We start from the raw sequence: 21,409 nt of genomic DNA on the forward strand, positions 1-21,409 counted from the left end.
TGTTGTTGGGTAGACTTTAAATCCTGTACAATTTCATGGACCTTTGGCGACACCACGTGGATTATAGGGAGTACTGCAACACCATTTCATCAAACTATAATTCTTGGGTCATTGCTTTCTCACTATCTCTGTGACGTCGTGTTGCTAAGAAGTGCAAGAATAACAAAAATGTGCAAGATTTTTATCTGACAGTTAAATACTAATAATCTGGCAAACAAATCAGTTTCACTGCAAAGCCAGTTTTATTATTTACTTATTTTAAATAACGACATATTTTACATGACTTGGAGTTCGTCAATAATGTTCCTATCATGACTATTACTATTCATATTATTATTATTATTATTATTATTAGCAATGGTAGTATCAGTATTATGTATTACAAAAAACAAGATATTGTTGTACAGAAGATATTAATACTTTTAGTCTGAAGGAGAATTATCTGCCATAAAAGGATTTGCGTATTTAAATGAAGTATCTACAAAATAAATGTCTTTTTCATTTTCAGACTTTGGATTTCTAGATAAATCAATCTAATTAATGTAGATTTCCTTTGTGAATACCATGACTGTTTACCTGTAAATTTGGCTTTATAAAAATTAATTTCAACCAAAAAAGTGAAGTCAACGTTTTGTTGCAGATACAGAAGTAGTACAAATTTTCAAAATAAGATACAATTTTCATCAAAACTGCTTCTAATGAAATTACTACAGTTATTCATAGTTATTATCAGAGCGTTGCTATTAATGTTGATATGTTTCCTTATTAAAAAAACACTAAACTAACTGATTAAAATCTATACATTACAATAATAAACTGTTGAATCTACCTCATGACGTCGTTTGTTTTTTTTACCCACAATGCCGTGACGTTGCACAGCGCGACGCCGCGGCCAAAGTAAAGATGGCGGACGTATCGGGGACCGAGCTGTCAGAGGAGAAAGAGGCTGAAATTGAGCTAAAGAAAAGACAGAAAAGACCGTGGGAGGATTTGCACAAGTCCGCTAAAATCGGTCTGACTCCGGAACTGCCGGAAACGTTGGGATTTTACGACATTAGCGCTGTCAGGAGGGAGCAACGTGAGCAGCCAGCAGGTAAACCAACTGACGTTACAGCTGATAAACATTAGTTTTAGCTCGCTGACTGGTCGCCTTACTACTGCAGTGTCTTCATGCATGTAATATTATAACGACAACAACAGCAGTAATACCTGAAGTTAGTCTGCGTAAAGTTCAGTGGGCAGTAAATGTTATGTAATTTTGATAAGATAACGTTACAACACATCACGGTTTTGCCTCACAGGTGTTACGACAAAATTCCGTCACCCATCAGATCACGTGACCTGATGACTGTCAGCTGTGTGCTGCCTCTGCAAACATGTTGGTTCCAGAAATGCACAGAGGGGAAGAGATTGTATAGATAAATGTAGGGCTGGAGCAGTTATTTGATTATTGGATCAGTTTATAGACTGAACACCTATTTATTTTTTTAAATTTTATAATTTTATATTTGTTCCAGTTCTTTTTTTAAGCAAACACACACTAGTTCCAGCCTTTCCAAAGTGAGATAATCCTCGCACGTGTTACAACTAAATATCTTTTTTGTTTAGGACTGCATGTCTGATTAAACAAGACATTTAAGCCACATATGTTATAACAGGAATGTTTCACTATTTCCTATCATTTTACAGAGAAGTTGCTTAATCAATACATCCAGAAGATGATTGGCAGATACTGAAAATATTCATTAGTTGCAGACCTACTGTTGTGACACCTCACCTGTCCGTTAATGCTCTAGCATTTCACAGGTTCAAGTCAAGTGGAAGTGATTTCAACACAGTACGGTGGGCAGACTGAGACAATAAAACAGCCATTTATGAAACTAGTTTATAACAAGAGAGATCACGTTGTTTTCATTTTAAGAGTCTCTAATACATTAATTCAATGCAGATTAGTTTTAAAGTCACTATCACTGAACTCACTTCCTCTCAGTCATGTTAGCCGTGACTAACCCTATTGTATACTACAGAAAAGTTTATTTAGCATGTTCATCCGTTCTAAAGATGTATTCATGGTGCATTGAATCAAACAGTGAGCTGAGAATGCTGTTAACCCTCCAGAGAAGTTTCCTTCTCTTTCATGGTGTGACGGTGGGAGCGTCGGCGCTCTCATTGTTGTGGATGTGATTGTTGCACACAATGGCCTCGTGGTAACACTGGCACTCTGATGTTGTTCCAGATCCGTCGTTGACTCGCTTCATTAGCGCAGAGCTCACCAGAGGCTACTTCCTGGAACACAATGAGGCAAAGTACACCGAGCGCAGAGAGAGAGTGTACACATGCATGCGTATTCCCAAGGAGCTGGAGAAGGTACTTCACAATACAAGTATATTTATGATGAAATATCTGAACTCATCTGCCCTCTTTCTCTTCATTTATCTCCATCTGTCGGCTGCCTTTTCATTCCGTTTACAGCTCACAGTCGGCCCAAAACGGAGTCCCACCGAGTCGGTCCTAAACCTCACAACCCACTGTTTTTATTAGCAGCTGGTCAGATTTAAGTTTGAGATTTTAAATCTTTACTTTAGACTCTGTTAAACGACATAATGGTCGTTTTTTTGACATGTAGAGTCTCATCAGTGGTGAAAATTAGCTTTAGTTTAACATTAGTTTCAATCTCAAGAACACACACAAACACCTTTTTATTTGTTTTATGATTTTGTACAAATGATTGATTTATGTAAAACAATAAGAGATAAAAACAACATTTTATTTGCTCTTCTCATGAGCCACCAGGTAGCAGTATTGAAACATAAAGGTTTTATTAATCTAAACTGTGTGGTTCCTCTCTCTAATGTGTGATAAACTTTATGATGATAAACGATAATTTATCACAAGTTAACAGAAGACTGACCCAAGTCATTAATTACAGTTATGCTTTAAAACCACACATTTTACAATCTATGTCTTTGTTCGGTTGTTTCTGGAGTTGAGTAGAACTTCTCTCTGCAGACTAACTGCGCTCTCACTGGTGTCGTTTTCCCTTTTGGGGGCGAGTGAGGAATGTGTGTAAACACTAAGGAGCTCTGAGACTTCACTATGCTGAGCAGGCTAACCGGACAAGTCACAGAATCCACCAATGAGTCAAAACTCTCCCACATGCTTCTACCAAAACCTACATCAGTTAGAAGAGGGAGTAAGAAGACGACACCTGGTTTAAATGGACTTCGTTTTAAAATGACAAGGCCATGACTGTTTGTATGTGGGGAGCTGTGAAGGTATGTGTCTGCTGTATCATTGCTTTAGTCTAATCTGATTTAATTTCACTGTCACATGTGGTTATTCGTATTTGTCACCTGGCCCTTCCTCTGATGAGATGTGACGTCCTCAAACAATAAGAGAAGTCATCATTTTTGGATGTGAAGAAGCTCTTCTCTATATAATGCTCTTGTATTTTCTCCGTTGTCTTGTTTTATTTAGTTGTTGTCTTCCTTTGACACGGAGAAACACTTAACGATGATGAGTAAACGTGTCTGCAGGCTGCACGGTATCTTTGTCCTTGTTTGACTTGGAGGTTGTGCAGACTGCGTGTCATCCGTGGTTTGACTTGGAGTTGTTTCTGTGTGACTTCTTCTCCAGCTGATGACCTTTGGCTTCTTCCTGTGTGCGGACGCCTTCCTGTACGTCTTCACGCTGCTGCCCCTCAGGGTGCTGCTGGCCGTGCTCCGCCTCCTCACGCTGCCATGCTGTGGCTTCAGGTGAGAGCCGTCATCATTACCAAAGAAAAACAAGTACTTGCATGCATACCAAAGGAAACGCACAACATAAACCTGCATACAATGTAAGATACAGTCACACAGAGGTATAGACACCTCAGGTATACGTCTGGACACGGTAGCATTCAGAGGTGTGGGCTTCACAATTACGGCTAAACTGATAGCTTCTGATTATCGTGGGTTTTTTTGGAACAAAATAATTTATTTTGTTGGTTTTTTTTGGGCTCTGCGTTGCCAGCTCCACGCCCATCAGCCAGCGTGGAGCTCTGGGTTCTGGCTCTGCACACACTGCGATGTCACAAAGCTGGTTGAAAATCTTTAAAAATCGTTAAAGTTTCCCTTTAACTGATGAATCTCACCTTGTTCGCTCAACTCTGACCTGTAAACGGTTATTACTAATGCCATATCAGTTTGAGAGAGGAAGTCGAAGTATCAGTTGTTTGACAAAAGACATTAATCATTCATGATGATTAATCGTGCAGTCCTACTATACATATAAATGGAGCTGAACCATAGATACATATATACATTGAAAGAAAAATAGACATATTAAAGGTATGTTAGCATGATTTGTCTTGAAGTAACGAAACATTTACAATCTTCCTTTATGTTTCTTGATTTTAAATCTTGCAAAAAAAAAGGCAGAGTAAGAAACGTTTGTTGTTTAACCATCGATTGCTACTTTTAACAGCAAACGTCCACATTCTGTGCGGTTGTAAAATATGCTAAAATGTGAAAAGAAAGCATAATACTGCTGATCCACTGCAGTTATATGTCACCAGTTCATGCCTTTTTGTTTGTGTATTTCCCTATAAACAGGCAGCACATACTGTAGTTTTGAACATGGCCTTAAAGACATTGTGGCAAAGATGTTTCTGTTACTCACGTATTGTACATCAGCTGTCTAGATTTGTCTAGTTCCGGGTCTCTTACATGGATCATGTGTCTCTCTGTCGACATGGACGCATTCTGAGGACTGTAGACTTTACTCTACAGGTCTGGAAATATATCTTCAGAAGTTTGTGGTTTGTACAAAAGATCTGGAAAATGATTAGATATGTTTTTATTAACAGATGTTTTACATTGAACACACAACATGTTATTACAACGTATGTTGTATTGACATTGAAAAGCAGCAATGATGTAATGTAACTAAGTACTGTCCTTAAGTACAATTCTGAGGTTATGCGTAATAGTTGTTTTTGGAAGCAATAATATATATGGCTCTGAAATAAGCCATTCTGCATAATTACTTCTGGTACTTTAAGTATATTTTGTGTGTGGAAATCTTTGCACTTTTACTTGAATGCAAATGTAACAGAATATATTTAAACTGTAGTATTGCTACTTTTACTTCAGTAAAAGATCTGAATACTGTGCAGTAAACATACTCGGACCCCCCCCCCCGATGGACACTACCTGTCTACCGCTCGTCTCACCCTCTGTCTGAATCTCCCCTCCCCTTCCTCCCCCGCTGCAGGGCACGCACATGCCCCTACTGCAGAAGAAGCAGGTACGCTCCCTAAAGCCTGTCAGGGCTCCATAAATGTCATCACTGTCCTGAGCTCCACGTCCATTCACCCGTCTCTCTTCATCTCCATTGTGTGTCTGTCGATGTACAGCTTGGCACCTCGCACCATGTTTTCTCCGAGCCGGAGCAGCCATGTTGGTTCCACATAAGTCCAAGTTGTTGTTTTTTGAAGTCATTCGGGGGAAGGTTTGCTGAGCGTGCATGTTTATTCTCATCACAGTGTTGCTTGTCAGTGATACAGCAGCTGCACATGCTTAAACTGGAGGGCTGCTTACTGTACAGCTCCTCTGGAGCAGCTCTGGGCTCCTTTGTCTTTAAGTCGGTTGTTGTTAAAGAAGAGGAAAACATATCCGACTCTCCTGCATAGACCCCCCCCCCCCCCTCCCCACCCCCGCTCTGCAGGTAGCAGGTTCGCCTTCTCTTCTTCTTCTGGGGCAGAGTCTTAATGCTTTTTAGTCTAATACGGTATGAATGGCACACAGTGGTGGCTACTTGGAATGCAGCACATAGCTGACTGCACTGGAGCATACATACTATTCATGTGTTTTTTATGGAGACGATGCTTGCAGAATAGAGATAGTGAACGCTGCTTTGTAGGCTCCACTAGCAGCAGCTTAGGCTCCAGGGAGCCGTGTGTGAGTCGAGATGCATCATCAGCACCGTAACCAGCTGCTGTTTACCAGCACGTGTGTGTAAGAGAGGTGTAATGTTGTTAATGCGTTATTCAGTAGATGGTTGACAGAACGTTAACCAGCAACACTTGTGATGAATGATTAATCGTTTAAGTGGTTAACTAGTTCCTACTTTTGCATTTTCTGTTTTACGTGATTGTACATTCAATATCTTTTTGTCTTCGGACAACATAAGAAATGTGAAGACATCTACTTAGGCTCTTGGAATTTGGGCATGTTTTAGTCATTTATTTTTATTTAAAAGAATAGATTAACTGAGTATTAGTTGAGCAGCGATCCTGTTTTATCATATATTCTATCTATGTCGCAATACTTCTATCTCTTACGTCACTCTTCTGCTACAGCACACTTTGACTTAGTACTACATTTATTGTAAACTATTGTACATTGAGCACTGGACAACAAAAACTTAATACCAAGAGGGGAAAATCTAACGCAATGTGTCGGATCCCTCGAGCTTTTCTTGTTGTTTTGGAGCCTTTTTTACATGATGGGGCCACTGGATGGAGCTGTAGCTTCAGGAAAACCACGAGAAATGTTAAATATCATGGAGACGCCTTCCTGATATCAGTTTGAACAGTTTAATCTGAATCTTATCCTTTTGTTATATGTAAAGATAGTAGAGAAATCAAGTGTTAAAGGCTTTTATGTAAGTTCACCTCATCAGTGTAGTGATTTCAGTGTATCTATTCATTGGTCATGAAGGCAATAAATGTCTTTTATGCTTTGTACAAAGAGGCCCAGATGTTCATCTCATCCCGTTGTCTTCACAGCTGCACACAGTTCAGAAGACACTTGATTTAAGCTCATCTGCACTTCATCTTCCCCAAAACCTCCGGCCATCCTCTCATCTCGCTCAGCTCGGACTCGGCTCCTAAAATAGCTCCACGGCCTGCGGGCCCCTTCGCTTCTATCCCAGTCAGACATGATGTTATTTTCCTCTCTCGTGTGTTAAAGAAGTGTAACGCGGTGAGGAGGAGTAGCCCCGTTGTTGTGATGCAAGACTAATCAACAGCCACTGAAGTTAATTAAGGTAATGATGGCTGTTCGAGTAGCTCACCGTTGTCCTGTGCTCTAGTGATTTAGTGTGTATTAGTATAAGTGTATTAGTCTGTGTGATTTAATGGAGAGTTGTTTTCTGTAGGACAGGGTTCAACTTGTGCAATATTAAGAGAGGTGGTTGTAGTCTTTGTGGTAAAACAAACAGCCAATAACCACAATGTTTGTAGATCTTAAAGTTGGTGAGTGGATGAAACCCCTTCCTCTGGCTCTAGTTGGTGGCTGTGGACGTATAGTCCAAGTCACACAGCTGACGTGTGAAATGTGCAGGCTGTCTTAGAGCTAAGCTCCCTCTCTGGCTCTTGGTGGTTATCCCTGTCATAGTAAATACTAAATGACCAGTCCTATGGATTTGTCAGCTCTGCTCTTAACAAGCTGCCACTGCCAACCACTGCTACTAATTATGAAAGCTGCACATGTTTTAAACGCGTTATTACCCGTTATAAGACATGCTTTGCTGTTCTTGCAGTATGTGACGGCTTAGCCTGTGTGTTTCCTTTCATTTATTTTGTCCACCCAACACTTCTTTGAACATTTCTGTCCAAGATGTAGAGTGTGCACCATGTAGGTATATATATATATATATATATATATACATACATACATACATACATACATACATACATACACACTGTGTATACGGCCTGCGGCTCTTTGCTGCTCGTCATCTCCTCTCTCTGCCCCTTTACTGACATTCTCCAGCTGTTCTTATAAAGGCAATAAAGCCCAAAAAAAAAACACAATTTTGGGAACAAAATTGAAATATTTCCATAAAGATAGATGCTCAAACGCATATGAATTTGTGTCTGTTTGGTAGATAAGAACAACAAAGAATGAATCCTTATAAAACCAGCAGCGCAGAACTCAAACACATTAAGGAGATAAATGTTATTAATGAGATACCGTTTCATATACAGCAGATACTAACTTTAATATTATATATTGTGTCTTGTTTTGTGTGTTATCAGTAGTTGTAGCCTTTCCCTTTATGCGGGGTATCTCATTTTGAACAGAAATGAATTATTTACCCCTCTATGTTTTTTATTTATCATCTGTGTTCTTGCATGATATGAACAGCAGAGATCGTTCAAAGCCTCCGTAGACGGCAGTAGTCGGTAGTGTTGCAGTCACGGTCGTACTTTTCACTCGGTGTTTGTCACCACACGAGCATTACATCTGCGTACAAGCACATTCTATTGTTCACTCAGGTAATATAATGACCCAATGAATACACTACTTATATGGATATACTGCACTATCAGCATGCAGGTGTGTGTGTGTGTGTTCAAGTACCTGAATATGTTCTGAAAGGTTTGTATATTAAATACAGATACCATAAGTTGGTGTGTGTGTGTGTGTGTGTGTGTGTGTGTGTGTGTGTGTGTGTGTGTGTGTGTTTTGTGTGTGTGGTCAGCGGGTCTCGGCTGCTGCAGCCGGCGCAGGTGTGTGACGTGCTGAAGGGCCTGATCATGGTGCTGTGCTTCTCCATGATGCATTATGTCGATTACTCCATGATGTACCACCTGATCAGAGGACAGTCTGTCATCAAGCTCTACATCATCTACAACATGTTGGAGGTACTTCACTGTTCATACGCTCGCTTCAGACATCTGGTGGTAAAATAACTGCATGTGTATTTAAACTTCTAGTGCGTTTTTTTTCTCAGTTTTTTCTTATGATTCTATGTATGTTAAGTTTTGTGCATGTGATGTACATACTTCTGGCCACTGGGACACTTGTTAAAACCTAAATGGACCAAAAACTACTTGCATAGAGTGAATCTCTGTGAGAATCACACAGAGTTAGTAGAATATTCTCGACGTAGCAAAAGGTAAACGTATAAAACATGTCAGACTGCACATTTAATGTCATTGGAACCCTCTTTTTTTTTTAGACATAATGTGATATTTGTTGTTATGAACTGTGATAAAGCTCAGCTTGATGTGACCTATGATAGACAGCCAACAGATTATTGTAGAGGAAAGGGTTGGATATTATCTCAAAAGGGAACAAAACAAAAACCGAATAATACCAAGATGCCCTCATGTGGATGAGAGGAAATGAACCAGCCTTCTGGTTGAAATACATGCCGTTATTAATAAGTTTTGATCTTATCCGTCTTTCCTCTTTCAGGTGGCTGACCGCCTCTTCTCCTCCTTCGGTCAAGACATCCTGGACGCTCTCTACTGGACGGCCACTGAACCCAAAAATCGGAAAAGAGACAGTATAGGAGTCATTCCTCACTTCTTAATGGCCGTCTTCTACGTCTGTATCCTTCTTGTTAACATCTACAGGAATTATGAGAGAGGAGTGAAAAATAGAGCCTGAATTAAAAATATAAGAATTATCATGTAAGAAAGAACAGACGTACACAATTTTGCTATTTTTATTTAGTTATTTATCCTTTATTTATGCAGCGGGGGCCTTATACTTTATAATTTATTTTATTATTTAGATGTCCTATCTGTGATGCAATATAAATATTCATTTCTTAACATATTGTAGCTACAGGTAAAGAGATCCCTTTATGTCTTGGTGTTATTGGAAGGTGGTCTGTCTGACTGTTAAGATTTATACTTTAATTATGTTTTAATTAAAACATTTACTGGTTTTTGGTGTTTTCCTGACTGGCTTTTCCTCAGTCCTCCATGCCATCCTCATCATGGTCCAAGCCTCCACCCTCAACGTCGCCTTCAACTCACACAACAAGTCCCTGCTCACCATCATGATGTCCAACAACGTCAGTGCTCTCACACACACTCACACACACACACACACACACACACACTTACAGATACGACATTATAGCTCACAACAATCTGCCTGATGAGATTGTTTAAGCAGCTGCAACCTTACACAAACTAAATATATGCAAACATTCCACATTTAACTTAAATAATTTGTATGCAGATGTATCCCCACGTGTCTTGTGGTGATGAAACATTAATGTTACATGTTTGTTTTTTATGGATCATAACTGCTGCTGACTGCGTTTCTTTCTTTGTTCTTCTGTTGTCTCGATCACAGTTTGTGGAGATTAAAGGAAGTGTGTTCAAGAAATTTGAGAAGAACAACTTATTTCAAATGTCGAACAGTGGTAAGATATTCAATGTCCTATCAGAAATCACACATTTTAATTATTGAAAAGAGCAAGAGAACCAAAACAAATCTTGTGCTTTATTTAAAAACATCTGTAGGTTTTCTTTTTTTTTTTTTTTTGGTTTTTTTTGGTTTGTTTTTTTTATACAGAGTAGTAAAATCAATGTGTTTCACTTCTTATGTGATGTTGTCAGTCCGCATATAATTTACCCTTATTAGGTCAATGTGACAGATGGGAATATAATATGTTTTTGAAAAATGTAAAATAATGAATTATCTGCAAATTTCTCACCGTGGGCCACATTGGACCTTTTGGCGGGCCGGTTCTGGCTCTCGGGACATATGTTTGACACCCCTGATGTAGATGAAGCATACGCTTATCGTCAGTTTCTTTTGGACATATGACTGACATGTATTTAACATGACTGATTGATTTTTAGTATCAAAATGAAACCTAAGTCAAACGGTTAATTTTCCTTATTTACAAGCCTTTTATGAATCTATCCATTTGGGTTTAATGGTACAACACAGAGATATTCAATGTATTCTGCATTTCCCTTTTTATTCTCAAAGGCAGCGTGTGTGTTTTTTTATTATCTCAGTCACTCTTATTGTATTCTAATGACAGCAGAAGACAATAGGCCTTAATCAGCTGCCATTTCCCTCTTGCTGTTTACTCACATGGAGTAATTTCCTGTTTAAGCAGCTGAGCGTGGTCCTAACTAGCATAGATGATGGCATGCTAAACGTCTACATCTGTGTCTTTAAATGATAGTAGATTGGTGTTTAAAGCAATACTGTGATAAGACTGAAGGCCGTGTGACTGATGTGCTGCTGTAATGTAGCTAACAGGGACTTATCTCACACTTTTTTTTACAGTAAAGTCTAATTTAAAACCCTCTTTCACGAGGATACAAAATGTGGCTGAATGCAACGTCACTGAAGTTGTGATGCCTCTGAACCAAGTTGTTCCAGAGTTTAGCGATTGTAATCACAGATGTGTTCATTTTATCCTGCAGATATCAAGGAACGGTTCACCAGCTACGTTCTCCTGCTCATCGTTTGTCTCAGGAACATGGAGCAGTTCTCATGGAACCCAGGTAATCAACCTGCACCTTAATAGTTTCATGTTATACTATAGTCCATTTAACAGTGGCAGGTTTGATAGTTATGACATCTGCGGTCAGTGCATGTCATGGTAACAAATTCAGAGAAATATGCTGAGCAGCTTCTTTCCTGCTGCTTTGGTTTTGTTCTGCACTGCAACACCTTGGGGATGTTTCTCTCTCCAAACAAACTGACTGAGCGAGAGAGCCGAGTGAAGGATGAGAGCGCGGTGTTTCTGTGTGACAGCCGTCTGAAAACACTCCACTCCGCTCCTTCTGTCACTCACAGAGCCAGAACACACAGTGGATGACAGACGTGGCCTGTCAGCTGGAATCAAAACACACTGATGTGTTAATACTGGCAGAGCTACAGCCTTCTGTTGCTAAAGAGGCGAACAAATCACAAGCCGCCAGTAATTTACTTATCTTCCACGGAGCATTGGTGGTGCCAGCACTGCTTTGTTGACGTTACACAGAACCAAAGCACCTGCTCTCAGCTCATTACCTGCTAAAGAAATGAGAGCCAAATCCGTATTTAAGAAATAGTTTGGCAACTTGTAGTTAAACATTATATATATATATATATATATAATCACGTCTGTTTGCGTTTGTGCTGCCATCAGCCACTGGGTCCTACATTGTGCAGACTGCCTCGGGATTAATAAATATATGTTCATGGTATTTGCATGTGTGTCTCAATATTAAACCTTATGTTAGAATATGTCAGGAGTTTACCGTGAACACAACTAACCACAGCTGTTAAGTGTCCAACAAAGTAAACTGGTTGTGGTGAGAATGTCGACGACATCCAGCGAAGGTTTGCTGAGCATGTTCACTCTCTCATAAATTAGATTAAATATTGTTTTACATATAACACTTAGAGTTTCTTGTGACCTGTTTCTTTCCTCAGACCACCTGTGGGTGTTGTTCCCTGATGTCTTCATGGTCGTCACCTCCGAAGTTGCTGTCGACATCATTAAACATGCGTTCATCACCAAATTCAACGACATCACTGCAGATGTAAGGACTGCGCGTGTGATGTTCATTATTTCTAAAATTCACCAACAAACTACTGGTCACACACGATACTTGTACAACACAGTACTGTATGTGGTCTGTTCCCTGATTAAGACTTACACACTCCATGTTTGGGCTTGTCTCTCTCTCCCAGGTGTACAGTGAGTACAGAGCCAGTTTGGCTTTTGATCTCGTCAGCAGTCGACAGAAGAACGTAAGCAACTGTCTCATTACACTTACATAAACAGCACTGAGCCTACGCAGCTAATCGATGCAGTTTTGTCGAGTGCTGTAACGTGTGCTTGTCCGTCACTGTGTAGGCTTGTACAGACTACAGTGACTCAGTGGCCCGGAGGATGGGCTTCATCCCTCTGCCTTTGGCGGTTCTGGTAAGAAAGGCTGCTCTCTGTTGTTATTCAGACATTAAATACCAGAAGAGAGTGAGTCATCGGCACATAAACAGTATCCAGAACTTCCTGCAAACTTGTACTAGCTGCCATTTTATTTTGTAAAGTCCATTTATGTCATTTGTTGACAGCTTATCCGTGTGGTGATGAGTTCGGTGAAGGTGCAGGGAGCCCTGTCATACACGTGTGTGTTCCTCTGTTATCTTGGGTAAGTCTGTTGAAGTTTTACTGTCAAATTAAATAATACTGTTATTACACAATGTCACTGTGGATCCTCCTGCCCAGCAGCCAAAACTGAGGGAGCTTTTAAGCCTTACATTACTGTCGTTGTTATACTGAACTTGGCCTTTTCATTTTCCATATGCTGCATGTATTTTAATCTGACTGTAAACATGTAGCTCAAAAGGAGATTTAAAGGCTGAAAATGGTTTTGGTTATTCGTGCACGTCCCTTCAGGCTTAAACCATTCAGATTTAGGTCAAAGTCAAAATTTCCATTTTTTTTAATCTCGACACTGGAATCATGTCGTCGTATATCGGTGGATATTTAAATGTTTTGTTTGACTGTAGTGTTTTAAATGTGCAAACAGACTGCCATGTGCTGTCATGCTTGCAGAGTCACAGGAACACAAGCAGGCGCTGCAATAAACACACACTGAGAATCAGAGACACACACCGTTACATAAGTATTAACACTGTGGCCTCATGTTGTCCCTGTGCTGAGCTGCCGATTGCCCCGCTCGCTCTCATTTGCCGGATCCCGTTGGGCTCGTACCGTCGAAGAGTTTCCCTCAGGGCGAAGAATACAACGTTGTCATCTCGAGTGCTGTCTCTGGCCTTCCCCACCCCCCGATTTAAAAATAACTCTGGCTGGAACAGACCGCTGTGCCTTGGCAAAGACTCAGCCGCGCTGACGCGCTCTCAGTCCGAAAACACCCCGTCACAGGGAGCGGTGGTCCACAGACCCAAATGTGTCCATCTCTCTTATGTCACAGTGTCAGAGGTTGGGCCTCGTAGCAAAGCACAGGAACGAAGGAGGATGGTTCACATCAACATCCTGGTGTCAGTGGCGATCCAAGAGATTGATTTTAACTGACGCTCAAGACTGCACTGTAATATCTCGGCTTCAGACCAGCACTTAATAACAGCAGGAAAGATGGAATAGGCTGTTAAGTTATGACTACAAGGATCATCATGTTTATATTATGAAATATAGCAAAATCTACAGTTCATCTTGGTGCTGAATCCATCAACCAAACTGGCAAAAAAAGCTCAAATTGCTAAAATAATATTTTAATACATTAGATGTCAGAAGCAATAGAAGACAACGCAAAAGTCAAATGTTATCAGTCATTGTTTTACATCAGATTTGGAAATGCTTTGTCAAAATGTTATTGTTATTTTTAGTCATCGAACAGAGTGAGTTTCAGCTGTAGAAGACTGCAGACATGCATCTCTCTAATCAGCAGTCTTCTCCATCTTTAGGCTGGTGACACTTAAAGTGTTGAACAGCATTGTGCTGCTGGGGAAGTCGTGTGTTTACGTCAAGAGGGCCAACATGGAGGACAAACTGTTTGAGAGGCCCCCCACCGCGCCATCATCCGCTGGGAAAACCCCCAGCAGAGCTGACCAGACCAGATGTCCCACACCTTCAGGTAAACACGGACCACTTCAACGGATATCTTGTAAACAGCAACCCATACCTTCACATTAAATAATAATGAAAGGGGAAATATAGAATTCATATATATCTTATTTCCATGGCCAAGGAAAGTTAAATCAATATTTGTGAACATGAGCTTCTCTCGCTCTCGAAGCCAGAAACCAGAGAAGTAAATCTCAACCTGACATATTTATACTGACATATAGTGACATAGTGTCCTGGTGGAGACCAAACAGAGAGCTAAAAGAGAGAGAACACAAACGCATGGTAATGGAGCTCCGTACGGCCGGATGTGAGATGTCAATGTTGTGTTCTCAACCTGTTTGCTCTGCTGCAAATGGCCAAAAAATAAGTTATTGCAGGTTTACATTAACATGGCAATGTGTTGTATGTCAACATGTTTATGATTGGAGGTTTATTGGAAAAGAAGAACACAGATTGACCCAGTAAAAGAGTGTGTTCCCAATCCCCTTACATACATCTTGATAATTATACCGTGTGGAACTATCAGGTTTCCTACAGTCGAAGAAAACCACAATAAGTTCTGAAATATGTACGTTTCAGTATATAAATATATAATACTTTCTTCCTTGTTCTCATCAGTATTCTAATGGAAATCCAGGAACGCTGCTTTTTACAAGATAATAAACAAAATAATTACAAACAATAACATAATAAATGAATTCCTTTCCATGTCGAGCTGTTAGACCTCGAGCCGACTATTTTGAATACATAAATGTTTTAGCCAATATCCAAAAATAAATTCTGGCACATTAGACATTGAGATTTTATTGTGCACTCATATCTTCAGCATGAGGAGTCCAGAGAGCCTTTAGGAGCCCTCAGTGGAGGTCATGATGCAGCGTGAGCATGACACTTTGATTTTGGATCTAAGTACAAAAGAAATGCAGCGTAGAGATGCTGAAAAAAAGTGTTTCAGCTTTTGCAGCTGCTGTACAGGCAATGACGGAACATATATCGAGTGTAATTATTTTTGAAATACACAAAAGCTTCTGGTCACAGAACATCGAAAAGACCTGAGAGAGCATCCTGGTGCATCTCAGGAATAGATATCGTGTAAATGAGGCGTCCTGGGATTTCATATTCCTCATGAATAATGTGGATGCTGCTCTTTGCCTCCCACTCCATTGCTGATCTTTCCCGTCTCTCCACACTTTGACATACTGTGTCTGATAAAACATTGTCTTCTTCTTAAGAAACAAATACACAGAGAAAACATAGTAATTTACATACTATCTGAATGTTTCTAAATCTGGTGTTTGTCCGCTGCATGCAGCACGTTACCAAACTGGCCTTGCCTTCGAGAGGAATCGTGATTATATTAACATTTTTAGGCATTTAGCTGACTTTTTGATTTACATGTTTAGGCATTTAGCTGACACTTGTATCCAGACAGATTTGTCAGCAGGTAGGAGCTCAGTGTCCAGCTTCAGGCAGCCAATAGAAACACTTAGTTTGCGGTGATGCCGAAATAAAACTTGTGACCTTTTAGTGGTGGATGAGTCTACCTGCCCATCAGGCTATAACTTGTTATAGAAATAGAGTTTAAATCAAAAACACCGAGAGGTTTAAATATAAATCAGCTATGTGACATTAGATTATGGGGATGGAGCAGGTATGGCATTAGACATTTTGGAGTTTCAACCTCCGATTACAGCGCTTCCATCAGGCCAATGAGTTTACTTTGTCTGGACTCCAAAATGTATCGTACCACCACAATTGTACCAGCAGTACTGGAGGTTGTTATTTTGATACAGTTTGATGTTAATCATAAGATAAGTCACTTCTTTGTAAGGATAGTTGTATAGCAAGTGTTTGATCCCTTCTGTGATAGAAGATCCAGATCAATTAACAGCAAGTTAATCTGCGTTGACGATCAAATATCTCATTATATCATTTTCTTGCACAAATGCAAAACGTTACCTAGTTCCAGGTTCTCAGTTGTGAGGATTTGCAGCTCTTCTGTCTCGCTGCATGTGTTTGTGAACTGAATATAAATGGGTTCAGGACTGTTTGCTGAGACATATGAAGGCTTTAAGACATTGCCATGGCATTTCTATTAAAGTTCATTTTCATCAATAATGAAAGTCATTGTTCGTTGTAGACTTTAGACACACGGTGATGTGCTGGAAGTCATTCTATATGACAGACATCAACAAGTAAACAAAAACCTCATTCCAACATTCAAATATGTACTTATGAATCCCCTCATTAACATTTATGTACATATCTTGACAAACTGTTAAACAGGCCTTGTACCTCACACAGATTTGAAGGTGGCGGTATCTCCCTGTCATCCGCAGCCAAATCCCCGCAGATCTTTTCTCCCGTGTGCCTGCGGCTCTGAGCCGGGAGCTTTAAAATGACAAAGATCCCGACGGTGCATCGTGTCACATGAGGCATCAAAGCTGCTAGCAGCGCCTGTGTCTCCAATCAATGTGGTTCCTCACAAAGCAGCTGCAGCTACCAGGCTTAAGGCGGCGACGCTCCGACATATAGAGTGAGCGTATTAATGCGAGTCTCCTTCTGCTTCCCACACATTTAGCTGCTGGGATTTGAACCAGCTACCTCACAGCACATACTCACTTTACTAACATCAAGCTAGCTCGGTCTGTGCCTCCAGCTTCACCTGCTGCCCCAGTGGATTCACTGCACAATTCTGTTCATCTCCATGTCTTTGTCTTAGCACTGATCTGGATTCACATAACATTAGATATGCCATCTGTCTATACTGCATGTTTTAGTCCGGAGGGCAGAAATGGGTAATGAGCGGTTTCACATCAGCCATCTCAAACCCCATATGGTAGTTAGCTGTTATTAAAGCTCACAGATCTTCCAGAGAGGAAGAGAACGGCTCTTTCCAGCAGTGCGTGATTCTTCTAAACCTTTTGTAATGTGCACCCTGAAGGACTCAAAGAGTTTATTGAATCATGTAAATGATACAACCCAGACACAAACGTGTGTAATTAAGAAAAAAAACAGCTTAGCGGCCTTTATGCCCAAGTCAAATTTCCGTAGGTACGAATAAAGTTATCTCGACTCTTAAACTAAATAACAAACAATAAAAAAAGAACTTCTGCTGACAAACCTGCATTAATTGATTTCTTCTGGTCACAAGCTTTTGATATGGTGAACGGTTACTATTTACACCTCCAGCAGTATATCTTCTGCTCATTCGCTGCTAGATGTTCACAAGCTAGTCACTTACTTCTGTCTGTTGTTTCGTGCTTGACAGGTTTTGTACGGAGGCTTTATCACGGCTTTGAGCTGAGACTGAACCACAACAGTAAAGTTATAGGTGTACAGACAATGAGCTAAAAGATACAAAAAGAGAGTAGTAACTAGTAGAGCAGAGGAGAACACCACAGTTCTGTGATAATTACTCTCATACTACACATACTGGAGTAACATAGTTGTTATTCAATTCAATTCAATTCAATTTATTTTTGTATAGCCCAAAATCACAAATTAGCCTCAGAGGGCTTTACAATATGTACACATTTGACATCCTCTTGTCCCAGGACCCTCGCATCGGAACAGGAAAAACTCCCTCAAAAAACCCCTTTAATGGGGAGAAAAGAGGAAGAAACCTTAGGGAGAGCAATAGAGGAGGGATCCCTCTCCCAGGATGGACAGAAGTGCAATAGATGTCATGTGTAGAACAGGATAGTGAATTTCAACACATTCAATGTAATTACAGCACATTCAATGTATGACAGAACCACGGCAGGAGGCAAGACCTGGTCCAGGTATAACCCGGATACACAGGAACCTGTGAGGCGAGAAAGCACAGAGACTCTGGTGAAGAAGCAGGTCAATAATGTGCATTAATGGTATCGGTAATAGGGTTAATAATGGTCGTAGTAGGTGTGAGCAGGGCCATGGATGGTTGCAGGACCAGTGTCCAGATAAAACTGCGGTCATGGGAACCTGTGAGGCGAGTAATGTAACCAGCTTCAAATGTCGAGATCAGACTTCGGTCATAAGTCCTAAACTGTCCCTACACTACAAAACTGACGGTTGCTTATTTCATCCCGTGTTGTGAGATGCTTGACAAAATAACCTGAGAATATATCTTACGTACACAATTATTTTGGCTAGTTTGAGAACTTCTATGATGTTTTGTGACGTCGTTAAAATGGTGGAGCAATGGAACAGTCACGTTGCTGCTTAATAATTACCTGTACAAGTCTTGAAAGACACCAAGTTACATGACACCAGGTCCATCATGTAGTCTGTCTCCCGACCAAGTCACCTCAAAATACCAGATCATCACATTGATTCTGAAAAGAAGTAATGAGTAAAGTGAGGGATGTGTGCACTTATTTATGTATTGACTATTACCAGGCATGACTGTTATTCACTACTGAAGTATTCAGGGGGAGACAAAGGTAATACAACACTAAAACGTGGCGTTTGCTAATATTCATTTGGTCTACAATGTCTGTTTTCGTGGCCTCAATCATATTTGAAATAGTTTTTAATACCTTACTCAAACACTATATGTTCAGTGGGATGCAGCATTTCTGTTGAACCCTCTCTGCAGTAAGAAATGGAAGTTTGTTGAAGCCAGATAGCCCAGAGCTCGGCTGGTTGTCTCTGTGGACGGCCTTGTTCATTTCTAAATCTACTTTGCTCAAGTCTCTCTAATATGATGAATTATTCTGTTTAATTCACTCTTTGCTCAAAGTTGACAAGGCTTTGCAGAGTTTTCTCTTAATACAATCAAGTGGAATTGTGAAAAGAACCAACTGTTCTTCTTCGAGGTCCATGTTTCATTATTCTCACTCTGTGCTGCTTTGAAACTGAGCTTACTTAGCTGAGCAGCCTAAAATTCACTCATCCGTGTGATATATCTTTTGTCACTAAATTACATTTTTTCCCATTATTCCTTCCAGGTGAATCCAAGATGGAGCAGCCTGTCACACCCTTCAGCCCACCACCGTCCTCCTCCACTGTGACCGCCCAGCCGACTCCCAGGACTGACTTGTTTCCCCCCCCGCCCGCTGATCCCTCTCCGGCTGCTCCAGCCAGCCGTCCCCCGACTCCACCGCCTGAACAACCTGCACCTTCGCTCTCCAAAGAAGAGGAGGAGGAGGAGGAGGAGGAGGAGGAGGAGCCACAAGAAACCTCCGAACTGAAGCACAGGACTCCCGATAAAGACCTGCTGGAGATCGACCGTTTCACAATCTGTGGTAACCGCATTGATTGACCAGCGGCAGCCGCTGACGTAGCGACAGACGGAGAGCGAAGGGCTCTTCAAGACGGCTTTGTTCTGGCCGACAGCAGCAGGAAGCTGAGTATTTATTTAAGTCGGTGGCAACACAGTAAGTTATTGTGAACAGAGACGATGCTGCTGCTGTGGAGGAGGACTGGAGTCGAAGACTGTGGCAGCTCAGTCCTCAGGATGAACTGTCATGTTAGTGTGTGTGTGAGTGAGTGAGTGAGTGAGACACACACAGAGAGAGCGAGAGCGAGACAGCGAGAGCGTATTTAGAGTGAGTATGCAGGTGTGTGTGTGGGGCAGCATATGTGAGAGCACACAAGCACTTCCTGTCTGAGCATCGCTGGGACCAGAAAGAGAGAAACGTCTCAGTTCGCTCAGCAGCCAGTAGACAAACTTCCTCTTACATTGGTCTTTTTATTTCCTTTTACACCTGATTAAAAACCGTGAAATATCTGCTGTCATATCACTTTTTTATTTCCTTTTGCAGCACTAGCTTTCATAATCGGATATTGGGGTTACTTTTGGAACACGACTAAACGGCTTCTTCAATAATGGCCTTGAAGTCAGTGTTTCCCAACCTGAGGATCCTGACCTGCACAGGGTCCGAGATAAATTTGGTGGGTCACAAGGTGATCAACAAGTGAAGGAAGCAGAAAAAAGAGTTATGCTTCTTAAAATGATGTTTAGTCAGACTCGTCTTGTTACTTTCTGCATAATTTTAACTTTTCGGGTACTCGCATTAAACGGAAACACACCACTCGGGCTAACAAACAGAAAATGGTTTGTTTTAAAGGCCAATAAAGTTTGTGAAACGCAGCTCTAAGCAGTCACACAATGACAACACTAAGTGAAGCGTACTTCTCAACATCATCGTTTGAGTTACGGACGTGACTTTTAATTGGAGTCTTTGGTTTACACAGCCAACGGATAAAGTCATTTGCGGCGCCTTCAGCGGCTAAAGGACTGTTCATTAAAGGAAGCCGTCAGTGCACAACATTAACAGAAGCTGCCGACTTCCGACACTAAATCTGCTGCTTCTACCAGCCAGACGTGTTTCAGAGGTTCATTTAAAACTAGGAACGAAGAAAACGTGTCGTTGGTTAATAATTATTTTCTTCTTGCTTAGGGGACATCTTTCTAATCGCTTCATACACAATAACAAATCATAATCTGAAATCATAAAAAAAAAAAAAATCTATAAATGCAATCAGTCACTGATCAGATATATCTGCCGGCTTTCGTCTGTACGTAATTGAGTGCAAAATATAATATTCTTAACAATTCAATATCGGGACATAAAGTTCCAGCAGCCAAATATTTAATTGACACAATCGCACATCTGATACTGATGTACATTGAAAGGAGTCGTGATGTAAAGTGGAGCCTCATATTCTACTGAACCTGAACCACAACTGGACCCAGCTGGGTTCACGGAGACGAGTCCGTATTCTTCTTATGCAAGCTGGTCCAGCACACTGCCTGCTTTGTTTCTTCAGTTTGGTTCCTTATTTAATTGCTACCTCGATACTGTATGAAAATGCCCCCTTTTGTATTAATAAAAGTTTGTTTTTTACGAGTGTTGTTTTACTGGAACAATAAGCAGTACAATTATTAGAAGATATCTGTCTGTCCTCCTTGCTGCTCTCTCGTCTGTTTCTCTAGGATTTATTTTGAGCCTCAGACTTCCTGCTGTTTGAGCCGGCTTCCTGATTTGGAGTCACGATGAGAAACTTTCTACAGATGTGAAACTACGACTACGTGTCACTTAAGTGCAGCTCGTTTGATTCACTTCCCCAGATTCTGAGATTAGTTATT

General features: G+C 40.7%; 1 protein-coding gene across 2 annotated transcripts; it reads left to right on the forward strand.

Moving 5' to 3' along the window:
- The first annotated feature begins 903 nt into the window (after positions 1–903).
- Positions 904–21,167, forward strand: tapt1a (transmembrane anterior posterior transformation 1a). Of its 2 annotated transcripts, XM_031866960.1 has the most exons (15): positions 904–1,093; positions 2,237–2,367; positions 3,637–3,755; positions 5,254–5,286; positions 8,470–8,632; positions 9,189–9,324; positions 9,698–9,795; positions 10,083–10,152; positions 11,174–11,254; positions 12,171–12,280; positions 12,432–12,491; positions 12,598–12,666; positions 12,816–12,892; positions 14,169–14,338; positions 19,266–21,167. In XM_031866960.1, exons 1-15 carry the CDS (start codon positions 904–906, stop codon positions 19,577–19,579), a joined length of 1,821 nt encoding a protein of 606 aa, XP_031722820.1. In that variant the 3' UTR covers positions 19,580–21,167. The 2 variants fall into 2 exon arrangements, with proteins under 2 accessions (XP_031722820.1, XP_031722821.1); XM_031866961.1 differs by lacking the exon at positions 5,254–5,286 and having other exon boundaries at positions 19,266–19,579.
- The last annotated feature ends 242 nt before the right edge of the window (positions 21,168–21,409 follow it).

This window comes from Anarrhichthys ocellatus, unplaced genomic scaffold (assembly GCF_004355925.1).
Source record: "Anarrhichthys ocellatus isolate YVR2014 unplaced genomic scaffold, GSC_Weel_1.0 scaffold37, whole genome shotgun sequence".
NCBI classification, from domain to species: Eukaryota; Metazoa; Chordata; class Actinopteri; order Perciformes; family Anarhichadidae; genus Anarrhichthys; species Anarrhichthys ocellatus.